The sequence below is a fragment of the Solanum verrucosum genome, unplaced genomic scaffold, assembly GCF_900185275.1.
Source record: "Solanum verrucosum unplaced genomic scaffold, falcon-dt-bn FXZP01000150.1, whole genome shotgun sequence".
Lineage (NCBI taxonomy): Eukaryota > Viridiplantae > Streptophyta > Magnoliopsida > Solanales > Solanaceae > Solanum > Solanum verrucosum.
In genome coordinates this window covers 451,410-472,744 of record NW_026020371.1, presented here as the reverse complement: position 1 = coordinate 472,744, position 21,335 = coordinate 451,410, and the positions used below count along the sequence as shown (strand labels likewise).

Here is a 21,335-nt window from a genome sequence, read left to right as displayed (position 1 = left end):
AAGGCGACATTCCAGATACGAGATTTGCTTGTATAACTGTACATTACTATACAGGAATAGTGTGTAGTATTATGGTAGCAATAGTTTTTCACTTTACATATAGGTAGTATCATGTATGTTAGTCATATTACAGAGGACATACCTGGTAGAAGACTGCTTGATGCAGCTTCAGGTGTAGGCCTTTTGAGTTGCAATCTAATTGTTTCTGTACTTCCCACAGCGGATATTGAAAGTGGGCAGCTCATCTGCACTCAGAAGGTGCAAGAGCCACACCAAAAGATTGGATTCCTGTAGTAGTAGTCAATAATAATAGAGCTGAATCCTTGAGCACTTTAAGCACATCTCCAATCAGTTTGATTGTTTTAGACAAGTCTTATAGGGAATCTTAAGGTGGCAACTATAACAAAATCTTGATGCCTAGATGTACCTGAATTGTGCCAGTTAGAAGAAACTTGTTATTTTGCTAAAGGAATTTATTTCTCCCTGTGAATGAGAAAGTATCTGATGATAAGCTTCTAGACTGACATGAAAGTTCATATACAAGATAAAACAAAATTTTATTTTAGAAAGTTAAACTTAGTATACATGCTAGGTTCACATCTGGATAAGGCATCAAGTTCTTGGGCCTTCCGTTGACTCCGCATATGCATGTTGAAGATGACATTTGATATTATACAGGAATAAGACATTAGTTTTATGGTAGCAATCTTTAACTAAATGCATAATGGCAAGTATCACCATGTGCATTAGATATATTGCAGAAGATATTCCAGGTAGCACATATACAGTTGATGCTGCTTCAGGTGTTCAATTTTTCAGGTTGCAGTCTAATTGTTTTTGTGGTTTTAATTGCAGACTTAGAAAGTGAGGCAGTCACAATAAAGATGTCCATACTAATACCCATGTGAAGCATTAGGATCTTGACGGTCTCCTAATTAGGCAACTATTGTTGTATACTTTTAATGCCTTTATATACACTGAATTGCTTTGATATGTATCTACAAAGTTTGTACTGATCTACAAACAATATTGAATATACTATGAATATGGTAGGCTGCCATTTGTTTTAATTAAAAAGTAGGAGTGAGCTACTGGATGCCAATAACAATAGTGGGATATTTAGCACTTCCAAATTTACCAATATTTCTAACATTAACAACGCGAGCTGTAAATCTTTAGCTCAAAATACAATAGCTAATTCGTGATATACAACATTACATATATACAAAAGTTGATTTCGTTTTCTTCCTTGAATCCAAGTATCAGATTCATTCAAAACACCTCAGAAATTACACCGAATTATCCCCATATATATAGCAAAATACCCATGGGACTTGTCCAAGTGCTTACCTGAAGCGAACAAATTATAGCAAAGGCGGAGATGATGTTTTTGATGTTGTTAGGCTATGATTCTGTCCCATTTTATGTGACACATTTTGATTTGACATGGTGTTTTGAAAGGAAGATTTTTAAAATTTATGGTCTAAAATAATTTTTAGATATTTGTGTGGTTTAAAATCATTTCACTGAAGATAAAAGAGGTATGTTAAAGTTGATTGTTTCTAATTATGACAAGGTGACATTTTTATCTGAATGGACTAAAAAGGAAAGAGCGTTACATAAAATAGGATGGAGGAGATTACTTCTAATTTACACAAAAATGGGACGGAGAGAGTTACTTTTAATTTACACAAAAATTGCGCAAAATTAGGTGAGAAGATAAAGAGTGTGTTTGGTATGAAGGAAAATGTTTTTCATGGAAAATTATTTCCTAGAAAACAAGTTGATTTTTGACTTATTTTCTCATGTTTGGTTGGTGACTAGAAAATATTTTCCGGAAAATTTTTTTAGTGTTTGATTTATGAATGAAAAATGTTTTTGAGAAATATCTTTTATTTTTACTAGAGTAGAAAATAATTTTTGAAATTGAATTTTTTTTTTAAAAACAACTTAAATTGTTTTTGGGGGGGTGGGGTTGAGGGTAGGGGTGAAATATTGAAATTTTGAAGTTGAAAATATTTTTTAAAAACAAACTTAATTTTTTTTTGGGGGTGGGGGGCCTTGTAGGGGGTGGTTGGGGTGAGGGGTGGTAGGGGGTCGAGGGTAGGGGTGAAAAAATGAAATTTTGAAGTTTGAAAATATTTTTTAAAAACAAACATTTTTTGGGGAATGGGGGGGGGTGGTAGGGGTGGGTGGGGGGGTCGAGGGTAGGGGTGAAAAAAAATGAAATTTTGGAGTTGAAAATATTTTTTAAAAACAAACTTAAATTTTTTTTTGGTGGCTGGGGGGGGGGGGGGAGGTTAATAGGGGCTGGGTGGTCGGGGGTCAAGGGTAGGGGTGAAAAAATGAAATTTTGAAGTTGAAAATATTTTTTTAAAAAAAATTTAAAATTTTTTTTAGGGGGTGGGTGGGTGGGGGGTCGAGGGTAGGGGTGAAAAAAAATGAAATTTTGAAGTTGAAAATATTTTTTAAAAACAAACTCAATTTTTTTTTTTTGGGGGGGGGGGGGAGGGGTGGCAGGGGAAGGGAGGTGAGTGGTCAAGGATCGGGATGAAAAAATAAAAATTTGAAGTTGAAAATATTTTTTAAAAACAAACTTAATTTTTTTTCTTTTAGAAGGGGGTGGGGGGGGGGGGGTGATAGGGGGGCTGATGGGGGGAGGCGAGGGTAGTGGGTGGGGTTAAAAAAATAAAAAATTGAAATTAGAAATATCTTTTAAAAACAATTTTTAATATTTTTTTGGGAGGGGATGGTGGTAGGGGGTGGGGGTGGGGGTAGGGGTGAGGGTCGGGTAAAAAACTTGAATTTAAAAACATGCTTTAAAATTATTATTTTTGATGGGGGGGGGGGGCTGGTTTGAGGGTAGGGACAAAATAAATTGATTTTTTCAACAAAAAAGTAATTGTAATTTGAAGTTGGAAGAGAGTTTTGGAAAATGTTTTCCTTAAGTTTTGAAGGGAAGGCATTTTTCCTTAAATTTGAGGAAAATGAGTTGATTTGGAAAACATTTTCCAAAACATTTAACCCAACCAAACATGAGAAAATTGGAAAACATTTTTCGAAAAATGTTTTCCTTCATACCAAACACACCTAAAATATGAGTCAATTTTGATAACATTATTGCCTCAATTAATAGTGTAATTATCTCAAGGATTTTTATGTATCTGTGTAGGCAACAAAAATGAATTTCAACAAAAATTGTCGTATGTATTTGTAATGTGTTGATATTGTATAAATACTACTCTCTCCATTTCATATTAAGTTAATTTTTGAGGCATTTTTCATTTATCAAATTAACTTAATTGTTCAGTTTTCAAGACTACTTTTAGAGTATTCTTCCAATTTTACCCTTCATTAGTTAGTATTGGAATTAGTGATTAATTAATATTTAGTTATTTTAATCATAAATTTGACAATAATTAATAAGGGTAAAAATGGAAAACTAGGTTCAATTTATGTCTTAATCTACTTTTCTTAAATGGTGCGAAACACCTCAAAAATTAACTTAATATGGAATGGAGAGAGTATATACTATGTCTATATAATGTATGACTATGTATTAGAGATGTATATACATTCATATACATTGTTCATACAATACTTATACGTTGCAGATTCTAAACTACCCAAATTTTAGATATGTTCAAATCGTTGGATGCCTTCATTGGTATGTCAAATCCCTCGACAAGTTCACGAGATCCGATTTGAGGAAGATCCTTACGTAAATCTACCTCCCCATTCTCATCTTCGACAATGACCACTAAGGGGAATATTCTTTGGACCGTGACGGTATGTCAAACAACATATGAGTCAGGAAATCCAATCTTGCAACGTTTCTATGTCGTATCAAAAGATAGTTTGCACCTGTCACCAAAGATTGAGGCAATCAAGAATTGAGTTTGACCTAACTTTGGGATTGATGAAAGAAATTTTATGGGGCTTGCTAGTTATTATCGTAGGTTTGTGAAGAACTTTGCTTCTATAGCTACACATTTGACTAGGTTGACTACAACACCCATCTTGACCTTGTTGATAGAAGGTAAAGATTTCATTGTTATTCTGATGCTTCAGGTTCGGGGTTGAGTGTTGTGTTGATATAGGAAAGAATGTCATAACTTATGCTTCCATACAGTCGAAGGTCCATGAGAGGAACTATCGTACCAACGACTTGCAGTTGACAGCGGAGGTGTTTGCTCTCAAGATATGACGACATTATTTGTATGTAGTTAAGTGTTCAGTGATCATCATAATCTTCAATATGTGTTCACTTGGAAGGATCTGAACTTGAGACATAAAAGATGGATGGAATTGCTCAAAGATTATGATGTAATCATTCAGTATCATCCGAGCATGACTAATGTGGTAGCAGACACATTGAGCCAAAAGAAAGTTAGCATGAACATGCAGTTTGGCCTATTTGGGGATATCAAAGCGGCCTTTGACTAGAAAAATTCAAACCTTGTAGTCCAAATTTATGCAGTTGGGCATCTTTGAGAAATGGTGTGCTAGCCAATATTGAGATTAGCCCACCTTCATAGAGAAAATCATGACTAAACAATTTGAGGATGAAGAGTTGGCCAAACTCAAAGATAATGTGGAGTTGGGGAGGGGGGGAGGGGGGAGATGCCAAACTTGATGCTAATGGTGTGCTCAAGTTTAGAAGGAGGACTTGTGTTCACTTCGAAAACTTGACCGCACCACTTACGATTTTATGTACATATAAATGGTAAAAAATAAACATGAAAAATACAACAACAAAACAATTAAGTAAATAATGAAAATGTTATAAAATAATATATTGTGGATGTCCACTACATCAAGAAGTTACTCCATTACTTTCCTCCATTATGAAGATAACCATAACCTCCACCTTTATAACCATTATTCTTGTAACCTTTCACTTCCATAACCTCCCCATTATATTCATGTTAATGTCATGCTTATGACTAACCTTTTGTATGCCTCTATGTTACACTATAAATAGAGGCATAAGGGTTCATACTGTATACACTTGAAGACTTAGAATCGGGATAAAGATCTAAAAAATATCTAAACTTTGATTGAATTTGTTGTTGCGATACTAAACTTTCATGAGGACCTATTACCTCCCTAGACTATTTAATACCGTATTTTAAACATATATATTTGCCCACGTGGACATAAAAAATAATGCAAAATTATAAATAGTAATGTGTCCACGTGGGCACATATATACCTTTAAAATACACTATTAAATAGTTCAGGGGGTAAAAAATACACTATTAAATAGTCTAGGGAGGTAATAGGTCCTCATAAAAGTTTAGTATCGCAACAACAAATTTGACCAAAGTTGAGATATTTTTCAGACCCTTATCCCCTTAGAATAATAAGAAAAGTTCTCATCTCTTGTCTCCCTATTTCTACTGCTTTCATCTTCTATATTTCTTGTCTAATTTTGCTTTAGTTTTACAACACGTTATCAACACGAGTTGCTCATACTCCGTCAAGAATCAATGGTAGGTATTTCTTGATTTTTTATGAATTATCCTAGTAATTATTCGATTGCAAGGTATACTTCATATCATCCTATATATTATTTGTACTAACAAAGCTTGTTTTGTGGTTATTTTAAAATGGTTAGTAAATTATGATGATCTTCATAACAATATTAAGAGGGACTATTAACATGTTTTAATTTATTTTAACTTAGGACTTTTATATGGTTCCAACATGTTGTTCTAATTAATTAATTTTTGTTCATTTTTATTCAATTTTAAGTCAAATTCAGATTATATTTATGGTATTCAATATTTATTTGTTTGGTAATGCATTTGGTTTATTAAGACATTGGTTGAGGGTAAGACAGTGAATTCAGGTTTCACTGCACCAAGTGAGTAAGACATCGAGTTAAAGTCTCGATGCACCATGATAATAAGAAGTTGGGTTCAAGTCCCATTGATTTATGACCAAAGACGTTTTTATATGGGTAAGACATTGGGTTTAAGTCATAATGCACTATAGTGATGATATGATGATGACTAACATAAAGTTTTATACTTTTGACTGAAATTCATGAAATTTACCCAATTAATTTGCTCCATTCTCTTATGTGAATGTGGTAGCAGTGCATAATATGTCTGAAAAATGACAAGTGGTTGAATGTATGAATATGTGAGTGGTAAAATGTTAATGTTCATCATTGTGGTAATTAAAAGGAAAAACATTATGGGTTCTTAAGACGGTCTTTCAAATGTGAAGGTAATTTTGTCCATTAAAGTGGTATGAAAGGTTATTGGACACATTGTTTCTTAAGATGCTCCTTCAAATGTGAAGGTAATTTTTATCCATCAAAGTGGTATGAGAAGTTATTGGGCACATTGTTGTTGGTGCAACCCAAATTTGAAAAGTTTTGTAAATCCTCCATCGAAATAAAGGAACACAAAGTGGTAGTACATTTGGTACATTTGACCTCTTAAAATGATGTTGAGGTGAGTCACATAAATTTGATAAATGTGAAAGCATGACAATGAGTTTCTAATAAAAACTTATGGAGCAAGTTCAAATGGTTATGGTCCATTTCTTAAAGAAAATGTGACTTGTGTTCTTATGGATAAGAACATGTTCATGTATTGTTGGATAAATGTCGCATCTTACCTTTACGGGAGGTTAGAGAGATTGAAAAGAAATATTTTGACATAAGTGGTCATTTAGTCATATACTTTAAATACTACACAAATATTGTGGTATGTTAAATTATGAACTATTGAAGGACAAAAGAAAGAAATTATGACCAAAATAAATATTGTTGTGTGGTAACACAAATTTGTCATTGGTTGTCAAGAAATAAGTCTTGAATGTGATAGTTTTAACCATGACAATAATAATAATTTTCTCCTTGAAGGATATAGTCACCATAAGAATGGTGTTGTGAAATTTGTGGTAGTACACAAAATTAATTGAAAGTTCCGAAAGGGCTAATTTGTTACTATCCGGAGAAATGAAATTGTTCATAATATTGGGGTTGTAGTAAGTCTCAAAAAAGACTTTTCAAGTTTCAAAAGAATTGAAAAGAAAAAAAATATTATATTGAGACTATAAATTATGGAAAGATTTAAATCTTCAAATTACTACAACCAAAGTGGGTTATAAATATTTACGTATAAAATTACCCATTTTTTTTCGTTGTTTGTTGTATACAAATATGAGCATGATGATGGAATCACATGTAAAAGTAAACTAGAAGTTTACTAGAATAAATATTAGTTGGCATAATGGGTTGGCCATTCCGATTCAAATGTGATGCAAAAGAAATTGAGAATTCATGTGACTATATGTTTAAAGAAATAAAAGATTCTTCAAGAATTCTCTTGTACTTCTTGTTTTCATGATAAATTGATCATTGTACCAGCTAAGGTTGGGATTGTATCCCCTGAAATTATTTGGAACATATAAAAAGGTGAATATGGGCCCGTTCACTTGCCATGGGGATCGCTTACTATTATGATTTAATAGATGCATCTATGGTATGGTCACATGTGCATTTGCATCAACTTACAAATTGGTTTTTGTAAGGTTGTTTGCTCAAATTGTTAAATTAAAGAGCATAGTTCCAAACTATAAAATTATGTTGATAATACTAGTTGGTTTAGCAGAAATTGTTTGCCTCCAATTATAGCTAGACCACTGATTATGAGAACAAATCTCTCAAATAAAATTTGGTATGAGATGGGTTTATTTAACATGTATGCATCAAGCCAACAAGGTTCTCCCATCACAATTGGTTCAGGGTCAGGAACCAAATAATTTCCATCTAAAAATTTGATGTGTGCACATATGATTTTATTGCTCCACCACGCACAAAGATGGATCCCCAAATGAGATTGGGGTAAATGTTAGATTTCCTAACATTAGGGGGAGATATGTGTAGCAGCTGAAAATTATGTGTGGGGTGAATTATCTAGATCCTCGTTAAAAAAATGTGAACTTGAAGTTCAAGAGATAATTCATTTGCAAATAATTTGCCAGATGTATTTGCTGACCCAATATTTTAATTAAGCTACAAATGCTCCAATAAATAGTCCTTGAAGGATAGCGTCTATGGTACGCCAGAAGCGTGATAGACCAATCGATTCCAAACGTAAAGCTCCTTGGGAAAGGAGAGGAGCAAATTATCAAAATGGTCATAATAATGAGGTAAGTGCTTTGAAAGAGCACTATGACATAACACTTCATAAAATCTTGGCAAAGGTTCAGGTACCTGAAAATGATGAAAATGAAGAGATCTCGATAAGTAATGTCGTATTGGAATCGAATCAAATGACCGTCGACAGTATCTTTGATATGAAGTAGCACTCAATGCTATAAGTGATTACGAGGATCTTAAATTCGAATCTGTCATATAATGTGGACAGATAAATGATTGGCACTATTCAAGTATATTTTGTTTCACTTTGAAAAGTGATGTTTTTGATCTTATAGTTCATGGATCAAAATATAATGTCAATGTGGTACAAATAAATCACTGTGCGAAAGTATAACCGTAAGATATAAAGTGCGATTTGTGCCTCGGAGTATAAAGGATTTTCGCAAAAATCCTCATAATTAAATGGAGATATATCTCCAGTGGTGGATGCAAGGAGACTTGTTTCAGTCTAACAATAAATAAAATACTTGAATATGTATAATGAATGATTATTATGTCTAACTAGACGATGAATGTTATATGAAAATCTTTGAAGGATTTAAAAGGTCTTAAAGCAATTCCATTGAGTACCCAATGGTTTTGAGACTGCTTAACACAAAGAAAGAATATTTCCAACCTCATGAAAATGATTAAAAATGTCATGTATTAGTGCAATTGGTGCACTTACAGATTATTGGTTATGCAAATGCTAGAAGATTATTTGATATATATATATATATATATATATATATATATATATATATATATAAAGTTATGTGAGGGGATTTCATATTATCATTCAAGTTATGCCAAACAACTAACAAAGCAAGTGACTCAACACATAGAAGATGTGTGATTTTCTTTGAGAAGTAAAGACGAGCAACACATAAAATTGAAATGATCAATCTCTGAGTTAGAAATGATTTGATTATGTAGATGCAGAATATTTATTTGATCTGCATAAAGCTCGATTGCAAATGAGTTATTTGTTTACATATGGAGGCACAACAATATCTTGGCATTCAAAGAATCAAGCATTGGCAACCACTTCTTCAAATCATACATAAATAATATTGATCTATGAAGTAAGTCAGGAGTGTGTATGGTTAGAATCATGATCTATCATATTCAGAAAATATGTGATTTTCCTTTGGCAAAGGATATTCTAACCACCATATACGGAAATAATATATAGCTCAATTGAAGGGAGGATACAATCAAAAGAGATCGGACAAAGCATATTTCACCAAAAGTATTTTTCACACATGATCTTCAACAAAATGGTGAGATAGACGTTCAAAGACTCATTCAAGTGGTAATCTTGTAAACTTATTCACTAAGGATTGCCAATATAAATATTTGAGAAGTTGTGATATAAGATTGGAATGCATCGTCTCCGAGATATCGAGTAAAGTTTTTATCAGGGGGAGAAAAATACGCGTTGTACTCTTTTCCTTAACCATGGTTTTATCCCAATTGGGTTTTCCTGGTAAGGTTTTTAACTAGGCAACATTCAAAGCGTATTAAAAGATATGTGTACTCTTTTTCCTTCACTAGGATTTTTTTTCACGGGGTTTTTTCCTAGTAAGGTTTTAACGAGGCATATTATCTATGGACATCCAAGGGGGTTATAAAATAATATATTGTGGATGTCCATTACATCAAGAAGTTACTCCATTATTTTCCTCCATTATGAAAATAACCATAACCTCCATAACCTCCACCTTTATAACCATTATTCTTGTATCCTTTCACTTCCATAACCTCCCCATTATATTCATGTTAATGTCATGTTTATGACTAACATTTTGTATGCCTCCATGTTACACTATAAATAGAGGCATAAGGGTTCATATTGTATACACTTGAAGACTTGGAATAATAAGAAAAGTTCTCATCTCTTGTCTCCCTATTTCTATTGCTTTCATCTTCTATATTTCTTGTCTATTTTTGCTTTAGTTTTACAACAGAAAAGGGATTATTAACTTTTTTTTTTAAAGTTAGCAACCTTTTTTAAAACGGAAGGCGCGACGGCTTGAGCCTTGTAAAGCTCATGCTGTCATATGTCTTACCCTATAATTTTGACTCGTTGATGGCATAACACCAATGTTTCCCTTTTGATATCATCCTTAAATTGTTTACACTTTAGAAATTTTTGTTCAATTTTGTTGGACTTTTGACTCTGGACTCATCATACCGCACATAAAATGTATTACTTCCTTAGAGAAACACTGCTAACGGTTGAACTATATGCTCTATGTCAATCAATAACTTGTCGAATGTGAGACCCGCGTCTAATAACGACGTCAGAAGGTTTTTCGTGCCGTTGAGTGCATTTCTCATGCCTGAACTAATTTTATAACTTGAAAATATTTTAAAAATAAATTTTCAAAATCTAATTAAATTTTAGGCATAATACATATATTGGACCTTAAACTTAGCTTCAAATTTTAACTTTGATCTTCAACTTTCAAAGTGCACAAATAGACACTTTAACTATCCAACCTTTTAATAAATAAGCACGCGTGTCTTACCTGGCAAAACGCGTGACGTGCACACATTTTGCGCGAGTGAGAAGTAATTTTTAGGCACACAACAGTGAAAAAAATGCTGAAATGACAACTCTACCCTTAATTAATTAATTTTTTTTTTAGTTCTAAAATGGACGTGTAAAGTGTTTAATTAGTTGGCAGCCATTGAGTGGCTCACTAATACACGTGGCAGCGATTGCATTTCATGCTCTTGGCTCCAAAAATCGCGTGTTTATTTATTAAAAGGTTGGATAGTTAAAGTGCTTGTTTTGCACTATGAAAGTTGGAGGTCAAAGTTAAAATTTGAAGCCAAGTTTAAGGTCAAATATATGTATTATCCCTAAATTTTATGACGAAATAAATTTTGAAGGATACATTTTTATAATCTGATCTGAAATATATGGTCAAACTTTTTTTCGAATACATGAAAACGTTTCATTCCATTTTAACTTTTTTTAAAAAATGATGGTAATTTTTTTTAAAAAAATATTGGTAATTGAAGAAATAGAGAAGGTGGTTAATGAGCTAAAGAAAGAAAGGAAGTGGAGGCGAATGTAACAAATTCTGTAACCACCTGTTATAGTTATATATATATATATATACTACAAATTACAGTAGCTTTCTGTTAAAATTCATATTACTCAATGGCGGAATCGAGCAAACAGGGCGGAAGATTGCAGGCGTTGGCGTGGGTGTCGGCAGATGAACTGAAAAGAGAGTTGCAGAGAAGGGTGAATTGTATAGTTGAAGACGCTGATTACAGTATTGAAGACACTGATGAAGCCATGCATTATTTGAGTGCTCTAAAAGACTTGAAATTGAGAGCTACTCCACCCCCTGAATATCTTTGCCCACTTTCTCATCAGCTTATGAAAGACCCTGTTGTTTTGGCTTCTGGACGGGTAATCTTCAATCTTCATTCAATTTTGGTATTGCGGTTGTTGTTTTTCTGGGTTCAAATGTCTAATTTTATTGCTCTTCAACTCTGCTTTGTGCTTCTTGAAATTATTTGTAGTTTCATTGAGTATTTGTTATAAACTATAGTTCTTCATTCTCATTACGCGATTTCCAAGAAAAAGAATGCTGCATATTGTTGTGTTGATTTGCAGTAGTGATTGTTTGTTATGAATATAACCAGAGGCGGGCGGATTCGGAATTATAAAGTTGTTCAACTGTATTGTAGTTTAAGTGCATCTGCTGATCAATGGCATGGTGTTCATCTAACCATCAAGAAAAAGAAAAAAGAAAAAAGGGAAAGTTAACTATAAGGTCAAGGGTACCTCGTTAGGAAAAGGTGGGAAAGCTGGGGGAAGAGGGGGTTCGTCAGAAGGTTTGGTTAATATTACTTTCATAGTGTTACCAATCTGTTGAATGGCATGGTGTTCATCTAGCCATCTAGAAGAAGGTTTGGTTAAAATTGCTTTCATAGTGTTGTTTAAGAATCTGTACAATTTTTCTAGCAGTCTTACAAGGTCCATTTGTAGAGTCAAGAGTGCAAAATCACAAAGCTACCTCTTCCTGAAATTATACTCTGGCTAGATTTACTTGTATTGTATTTGGTTTCCACAAAGCTACCTCTTCCTGATATTCATTTGACAAACTACTTCATTGCTGGAGAGGAGGCTCAGTACTAGACGTTAAATTAGTGTTCCCAAAGTCTAGGAAACACAGATGCCAAAATTCATTCATCTTTGTACTTGGATTGTTTAGGATGGTTGTTTTCGTTAAAATTTTGCATGTTATTGTTGTTTGCAGACATATGACAGACCATTCATTGAAAGGTGGTTCAAGATAGGTAATCGAACCTGCCCTGAAACAAAGGAGGTTCTCTCCAATTTAGATCTCGTCCCAAATCTTCTAATGAGAGAACATATTTCACTGTGGTGCAAGGAGCATGGAATTGAGCTGCCTGATAAGGACCAGGGTATAATCACAGAAGCAGACCGAGATCATTTTAATTCACTGCTTCAGATATTGTCGTCTAATGATGATGTTCCAGAGAAGATAAAGGCTGCAAAACAAGTTCGTATGCTAACTAAACAGTTTCCATCTCTACGGGCTTTTTTCGAAGAGGACAGTATTGCTGTTACCAAATTGCTAGATCCTCTAATGTCTGGAAATGTGAATGATCATCCTAAACTACAAGAAGATTTGATCACAACAGTTATGAACATCTCATTACATGACGCCAATAAAAAGCTTATAGCAACAAATCCTGTTGTCATTCCTTTACTTGTTGAGTCATTGACGTCTGGAACACTTGAAACAAGAAGCAACTCTGCTGCTGCTCTCTGCGCATTATCATTACTTGAGTCAAACAAGTGTATTATAATGAAGGCAGGTGCTCTCGAGCCTTTAGTTAAACTCCTGGATGAGGGACCATTGTTGGCCATGAAAGATGCTGCTGCAGCAATTTATAGTCTCAGTCTTGTCAAAGAAAATAGGGCTATAGCTGTTTTTGAAGGAGCAATAAAGGTAATTATGAAGAAGATCATTGATCGCATACTCATTGATAAAATGTTAGTCCTTCTTGCCATGCTGTCCAGTTATGACAAAGCTATTGAACAGATGATAAAGCTGGATGCAGTCTCTTGTCTTCTTAGTATCATTAAGGAGGACACAAGTGATAACAGTAAGGAGCACTGCATCGCAATTCTTCACACACTGTGTTATAATGACAGAACAAGGTTGCAAGAGATGTGGAGAGATGAGAATGTTAAAGGGACCATAGCTAATCTTGCCCTAAACGGGACCACTAGAGCCAAGAGGAAGGCGAAAGAAATTGTTGAGCGGATTGACAAATATTTCTCTGGTGCGCAAACTAGTTGAGGCTGAATCTTTTGCATATGTACATTCTTAATCACCCCATATAAGTGATGTTGCTTCTCATTAGACCGAATTCGTCCTTGTAGGAAAATATAGATTCTTTTGCTTGTCCATGTTGAGGCTTGTACATTAGTGTGAAATTCTGAGTAGTTTGTGTCACCTTTAAAGACAGATACATCCTGCTTATAATGTTGAAATTGCTTTACTATTGGTTTTGCTATCTCCAGTGTGAAAGGTGAAGATATACAATATATTTTCAGATGGTTTAGTGTTAAATGGATTGTGTCTGAATTTAGTTAATTACAAGAATCCAGTCAAATTATCTTCCTTGCTGATGAAGGGGCTCTGAAAATAGCAGGTTTAGAGTTACATCAAACATTTAAACCTCATTACAAAGGAGGTGGAATTAGCTCTTACACTAAAAAAAATGAATAAGTAAAAAGAGCATGAATACAGAGATTGGTGCACAGGGCATAAAAAACATTCCTCCTAGACTTCAACTACACTATATGAGATTGAACTCTTAATCTCACAACAAGTAATAACTCTATTACTTACCTGAGCCAAAGCAATGCCTCCATTGCCCACTATTAACTAACTCTAATTAATATAGACTTCAACTTGTAAGACACGTAATTAACTCTAACTGTGTTCGTACGATCAGTAACCAAGAAAAGACTTGATACGTTTCTTTATAGATGAGAAACAAATCTTACAACTTCAGCACAATACAAGCATTTAAAACAACAACACTTCAAGATTGCCCTTGTTCACTCTATTAGGTCCCTTGTCGTGTGATGAGTTCTTAAAGCTTGAGTTCTTGAAATACAAAAATCAGTACTGACATGAAATCTTGATGCCTAGAGGTACCTGAATTGTGCCAGTTAGAAGAAACTTGTTTTTTGGTAAAGGAATTTTTCCCTGTGAACAATAAAGCATCTAATGATAAGCACTTCAAGACTGACATGAAAGTTCATATACAAGATAAAACAAAATTTTATTTTAGAAAGTTAATCTTAGTATACATGCTAGATTGACTCCGCATATGAAGGACCATTGTTTGATAGGAAGGTACTGTGAGGCTGATTGAATAACAAGAAAATTCGTCCCAGAGTTTGCACTAATCTAGCCTTCTCTATAACTTCTGAGCCTTATGAATCCAGAGTAATTTCCCTAGATAGTCACCCATGTTTGGGAAATTAAATTACCTAGGAATATCATTTATGTTTTGTTTTAGGACTACAATATCACCCAACTTTACCTAATTTTCTTAAAATATACTTGACACAATAAATACATTATCTCTTTTCTACTAGGATGCCATGTCACATTATTCCTTTTTTTATTATTATTAACAATTTTTTTTAAAAAAATTAAACAATCCATATATTATACCCGGTGAAAAAAATAATTTACATAAGGAATTGTAATATGAGCTCCTCCGATTCTTCAAGAAAATATGTGGCTTCCTCCGGTTCTTCAAGGAATAAATTAACGAATTTGCATAAAGAACTGTCTCCTGAGCCGCTGTATACCTTTGATGTCGACCAAAGAAATCGCCACGAGGTAAAATTCAAATTTTCTTCTGATTCTTTTATTTTTGAAGTGTAAATTGTGAAATAATTTGAATACTTAACATGATATTGAAGTAATTTTCTTAAAATTTAGGGGATTTTTGCTTGCTTGTTTTTGAATCGGATATTTCTATTGTTTGAATCTGCCTAAGCTTTGAACAAATGTTTATAGTTTGTGTAAAAATCTTTTTTTTTACCATGAACAAGAAACCTTTGATTTTTTACCGTGAACAAGCAACAAATGTTTATAGTTTGTGTAAAATTAATGTTCCTAATATCTAGTTTATCTCTAAATATCCAACAAAATTTATTGTTTATTCATTAGCTTCAAGTAACTAGTTTAATTTTTTCCTCGACAACAAGATTAAATTTTTGTATGGATATAACGGCAAATACTCGTAAATGAAACATAGGATAAAGATTTTCGCTATAAAATTGAAGTAACTAGATTTTCATAGAGAATGGATTAATGCTCTCTTATAGATACATTAAACATAAGCTGTCATTTAAAGAATTAAAAAAATATTATTAATAAATTAAAAAATGTGACATGGCATCCTAGTAGGAGAGAGATAATGTATTTTTTGTGTCAAGTATATTTTGAAGAAAATAAATAAAGTTGGGTGATATTGTAGTATTAAAACTAACATAAGTGATATTTCTAAATAATTTTCCAAACATGGGTACTATCTAGGAAAATTTGCTCTGAGATTTCACTAACGGCTCGATATGGTCCATCGTCTCCACTCTCCAGTAATGGCGAACCTGATCTTGCTAATGGATTGTATCTGCTAAAGAACATTTCTTGAGCAAACATATTATAGCAGATGGTGTTTTTGATGCTGTTAGGCTAATGGATAAAAAGTAGTAACTTTTAATTTACACAAAAATTTCACAAAATTTAGTTTCCGTGCATGCGCGTTGCGCGTGTTTCCCATATTAATGATATTTTAAAAAATACATACATATTTAGTTTTGAAAATAAATGTAGCAAAAATTTGCAACTAAGATTATTTTTGAAGAATTAACATAAATAGTTGTTCATCCAATTGATTAAACTATAAAAAAAACGGTGAGTATATAATATATTATATATGTATAATTCATTTGTAATGTGTACGATCATGTGTAATCAATAAATATATATATATATATATATATATGCCGGCTAGAAAAAGTAATAGTAAATCTACCCGACTATTTAAATGAAGATACCTATATTTTGTGGTAGCTGAAATAGTTTTTATTCAATGATATCATATCAAAATAAAAGAAAATTTTCCTTTAAAAGTTTGATACTATATTTATATATGACGCGGATACTCCTAATTCTTTCTGTAAAATGAATCAGTAAATTCAAATATGAAGATACATATGAAGACACATTACAAAATAGAAAAAAAATACAAAATAATTTTTTCAATACCAATCATATGACGCCATGAAGGCATATAACCTGTGATATCCAACTATTATATCAAGTATCAACAATAACAAACAAATTAAAATGAATGTCAGAGATGTAAACTTTTAACTTGGTAGTTCCCACTTTTATAGTAAAATACTACAAGATATCATTTTATAACTCCCTCGAAATACACAAATAACATCGCATTTATCTATAGCCGTAAATAATTATAATTACAATACATTATAAGAATAAATCAATTAATGAAAATTCTAAAATCAGTCTTCCAAAGAAACCAACTTCCTCCTTTTCATAGCTCATGAATTTCTGCTAGCACTCCATACGGAGATAGTGGTCTTCATATATCATCCAATGAATGTTGAATGTTGATATGACAATTATTCAATTCCAGCATGTATCAACTCTACATGCTTCTCCTCTCCATCTCCCATTTTCTTTATTTCATGCAAAAGGAAAAATTTAAAGGAAAAGAAAGAAAATGAGAAGAAAGGTCAGATTCTCAACTAAAGAAACAAAACTTGAAGGAAATGGAAATCATTTGTTACCTTTATATAGTGTTTTTTTTTATGTTCTTTGAAATTCCTTTTAACATAATATGTAGTTATTAACCTACAGTTACATACTTAATGAACTATTCAAATTCTACTGATTGTTATATTAACAAAGATTGGTTACTAATTTAAAAGTGTTAGAATTTGATAAGTCAAGTTAAAGAAAATGAAAAGACAAATTATAGGAATTGTAAAAGTTAGGTAAAGTAATACATGATGTGTTAATTTAAAGCAATTAATCATGTATTATGTGAATTCCTTGGAAACATTTGTCTGAGCATTAAAGTACCACTTTTCCACTTCCAAATCACGTTCAATTTATGTAATTGAAAAATTAATTAATTGAATTTTATTTAACTTTTACTTAAGGTGCGCAAAATAATATTTTTAATTAGATTTTTAATTAAATGTTTGATTTAATTAGATAATATATATTATTATTATTATTATTTATTATTATTATTATTATTAATAATAATTCAATTGTGAGAGGTTAATACATATTAAATATTATAATTATAGGTTGCATAAAAATTCGGTTATGAATACAAATATTTATTAGAGAAAACTTATTGTGAATTCTAATATTTGACTAATTAAATATTTTATAACATTTTAACTTATAGTAGGGGTAAAATGGTAATCCAACTTTGAAGTTAAAAGTTTCCCACTTTATATATATATATATATATATATATATATATATATATATATATGATGTATTGATACTATATATTATGTATAAATGATGTATCAGACATTTATATACACTGTTTATGCGATACTTATACATTGCAAATTCTAAACAATCCAAATTTTAGATATACTGAGGTTGTTGATGCCTTCATTGATCTGTCAAAACTAGAGGTGTCAAAACGAGTCAAAATATAAGTAAATTCGCTCAAACCGTCCAGAATTTTATGAGTTGGGTTCAAGATAATTTGAATTGGGTTTAATCTCAACCCATCCAAACATTAACCCATTTTAAAAGAATTTTCAATTGAGTACAATTTAATCACAAATTTCAATCCGTTTTTAAGATACTTTGCTTGCATTGATGTAATGTATGTTCATATATTGAAAGTATGAATTACTATCTATTTTATATATTCTAAGATTTATCTATACATTTGTAACTTCTTCTTTTTAAAAAAAAAAAATCTTGAGTTGAAATTGAAATTGTGGTTATAAAACTTAAATAACACTCTGTTAAAATTATTGAGATTAAGCGGGTCAAACTGGATGGGTCAAGACCCAATCCATTTTTTAGCCCATTTGAGCCAAAATAAACTTGGGCGGGTCAGGACTCAACTCGATTTCTATTTCAACCCATTTTAATATCTTTAATTTCAACCCAACTCACCCATTAGACACCCTTAATAAAAACCCTCGACAACTTCATGAGACTCGATCCGAGGAAGACCTTCACTTGATATACCTCCCCATTCTCATCATCGAAAATGACCACCAGGGGTAACTAATTACCATGTTGTCACGACCCAAAATTCCATTAGGCCGTGAGGGATCCTATTACCCAATAGACGAACCCTGTTCTTTTATTATCAACTAACAACTGAACTAATGTAAAAATAATATTGAATAAAAAAAACTAACTTGTACAAGTGTGGAAAACTAAACTACAAAACATCGTGTATATACGGTTGAGAGAGAGTACTTGACATTTGAGGCATATTATTTCATGGTGTTGCATTGCATTGCATCTCATACAATATCTTTCATTCTTATTTGATTATGTGCTTCATTAGTGTATGGACATTTCAGGACATTTGATTATTCATAGTTGATGGAACTTGGCTGATAAGTGTAAAGTAAACTTATAAAATTAAAAGATGATTTTCTTATATACTCCTGTCACTACTTCTTCGTTGTCGATCTATGAGATATACTGAGTACACGTGGTTTCGTACTTATACTACACTTGCTGCACTCTTTTGTGGTGTAGGTTGAATTTCGAATTCGAGTGCATTTCTTGGAGCTTTGAATCTCAGTTTGGATAATCTTGGAGTTGTGGTGAGCTGCTTGGATATTCTGCGACCGACACCTTCATCTATCTCTATTTATTAGGTTGTTTTGATATTCTGATAGGATATTTCTTATGTCTAGACTTGTTATATAATTTTAGACTTGTATAGCTCTTGTACTTATGACATTAAATCTTGGCTTGTAGTTTAGTTTTCCGCATTTAATACCTTATGAAATACTTAGTTGTTGGGATATTCTACTTGTCAATTACTTTTCCCATTATTAATATTGAATTGAATTGGGATATTCTACTTGTGATTTTGGATCGTTATAGTAACTTTTTGAAATTATTTGTCGTCTATGTAGTTTCATTTATTTGTTGTGTAAATAAACTAACAGTTAGGTTGTTGCTTTTGTTTAGGAGTGTCATTAAGTTGTTTCCTAGTCTTTAGGTTATAGGAGTATTGAAGTCAGTTTTTAGATTCAGAATTATTAGGAGAATAAACGTGTTTTTTATTTGTAAGGTTTTCTATTTAAGGAGTCTAGTAACTAGTGCGTATTCTGAAGTATCAATAGAGAGAAAATTTCCACATTTGCGAGTCTTTTCCTTTCATCTTTGCTGCAGTTAATTTTCTATCACTCTTATAGTTAGTTATATATTTACTACAAATTACATTTGTGTATTACTGAATGGCGGAATCGAGCAGACGATTGGCGGCGGATGAACTGAAAAGAGAGTTGCAGATAAGGGTGAATTGTATAGTTGAAGACGCTGATTACAGTATTGAAGACACTGATGAAGCCATGCATTGTTTGAGTGCTCTAAAAGACTTGAAATTGAGAGCTACTCCACCTCCTGAATATCTTTGCCCGCTTTCTCATCAGCTTATGAAAGACCCTGTTGTTTTGGCATCTGGACGGGTAATCTTCAATCTTATCTGTTTTCCTGGGTTCAACGTTAGCTTTGAAATTATTTATTCTCTATATAGTTAGGGATTTCTGTAAAAGGACGATATGTCTGGGGAGTCCCCTGGGTTCAGAAGGTTTGGTTAAACTTTGCTTTCATAATGTTGTTTTGCAGTGGTGATTGTTTGTCATGAATATCACCAGAGGTTTATTCGGAATTATAAACTATATTGCGTTTTCAAAGTCTAGGAAATTTCATTCATCTTTCTACTTAGGATGGTTGTTATTCTTGTTTGCAGACATATGACAGACCATTCATTGAAAAGTGGCTCAACGAGGGTAATCGAACCTGCCCTGAAACAAAGGAGGTTCTCCCCAATTCAGATCTCATCCCAAATCTTCTAATGAGAAAACTTATTTCACTCTGGTGCAACGACCATGGAATCGAGCTGCCTAATAAGGACCACGGTGTATTCCCAGAATCAGACCGACATCATTTCAATTCACTGCTCGAGATATTGTCATCTAATCATGATGTTCCGGAGAAGATAAAGGCTGCAAAACTAGTTCGTATTCTGACTAAACGCTTTCCACCTCTACGGGCTTTTTTCGAAGGGGACAGTGTTGCTGTTACCAAATTGCTAGATCCTCTAATGTCTGGAAATGTGAATGATCATCCTAAACTACAAGAAGAATTGATCACAACAGTTATGAACATCTCATTACATGACGCCAATAAAAAGCTTGTAGCAACAAATCCTGTTGTCATTCCTTTACTTGTTGAGTCTTTGAAATTCGGAACACTTGAAACAAGAAGCAACTCTGCTGCTGCTCTCTGCACATTATCATCACTTGAGTCAAACAAGTGTATTATAATGAAGGCAGGTGCTCTCGAGCCTTTAGTCAAACTCCTGGATGAAGGACCACTGTTGGCCATGAAAGATGCTGCTGCAGCAATTGTTAGTCTTGGTGTTGTCAAAGAAAATAGGTCTATAGCTGTTTTTGAAGGAGCAGTAAAGGTGATCATGAAGAAGATCACTGATCGCATACTCGTTGATGAATTGTTAGTCCTTCTTGCCATGCTGTCCAGTTATGACAACCTATTGAGCAGATGGTAAAGCTAGATGCAGTCTCTTGTCTCCTTAGTATCATTAAGGAGGACACAAGTGATAAAAGCAAGGAGCACTGCATCGCGATTCTTCACACACTGTGTTATAATGACAGAACAAGGTTGCAAGAGATGTGGAGAGATGAGAGTGTTAATGGGACCATAGCTAATCTTGCCCTAAACGGGACCACTAGAGCCAAGAGGAAGGCGAAAGAAATTGTTGAGCGGATTGACAAATATTTCTCTGGTGCACAAACTAGTTGAGG

The 21,335-nt window shown here is 33.0% G+C and overlaps 1 protein-coding gene and 1 pseudogene across 1 annotated transcript; both read left to right on the top strand.

The window, feature by feature from the left end:
- Positions 1-11,336: 11,336 nt before the first annotated feature.
- LOC125838329 (U-box domain-containing protein 9-like) lies at positions 11,337-13,521 on the top strand. Its single transcript, XM_049517390.1, has 2 exons — positions 11,337-11,594; positions 12,448-13,521. Exons 1-2 carry the CDS (start codon positions 11,337-11,339, stop codon positions 13,519-13,521), a joined length of 1,332 nt encoding a protein of 443 aa, XP_049373347.1.
- A 6,224-nt stretch (positions 13,522-19,745) lies between these two features.
- Positions 19,746-21,335, top strand: LOC125838330 (U-box domain-containing protein 9-like; annotated as a pseudogene).

Bases quoted from the DNA above. Each gene is read 5' to 3' on its own strand.
- LOC125838329 (XM_049517390.1), top strand. From the start codon at position 11,337: ATGGCGGAATCGAGCAAACAGGGCGGAAGATTGCAGGCGTTGGCGTGG. The intron at 11,595-12,447 runs GTAATCTTCAAT...TGTTGTTTGCAG, and splicing joins TTGTTTTGGCTTCTGGACGG to ACATATGACAGACCATTCAT.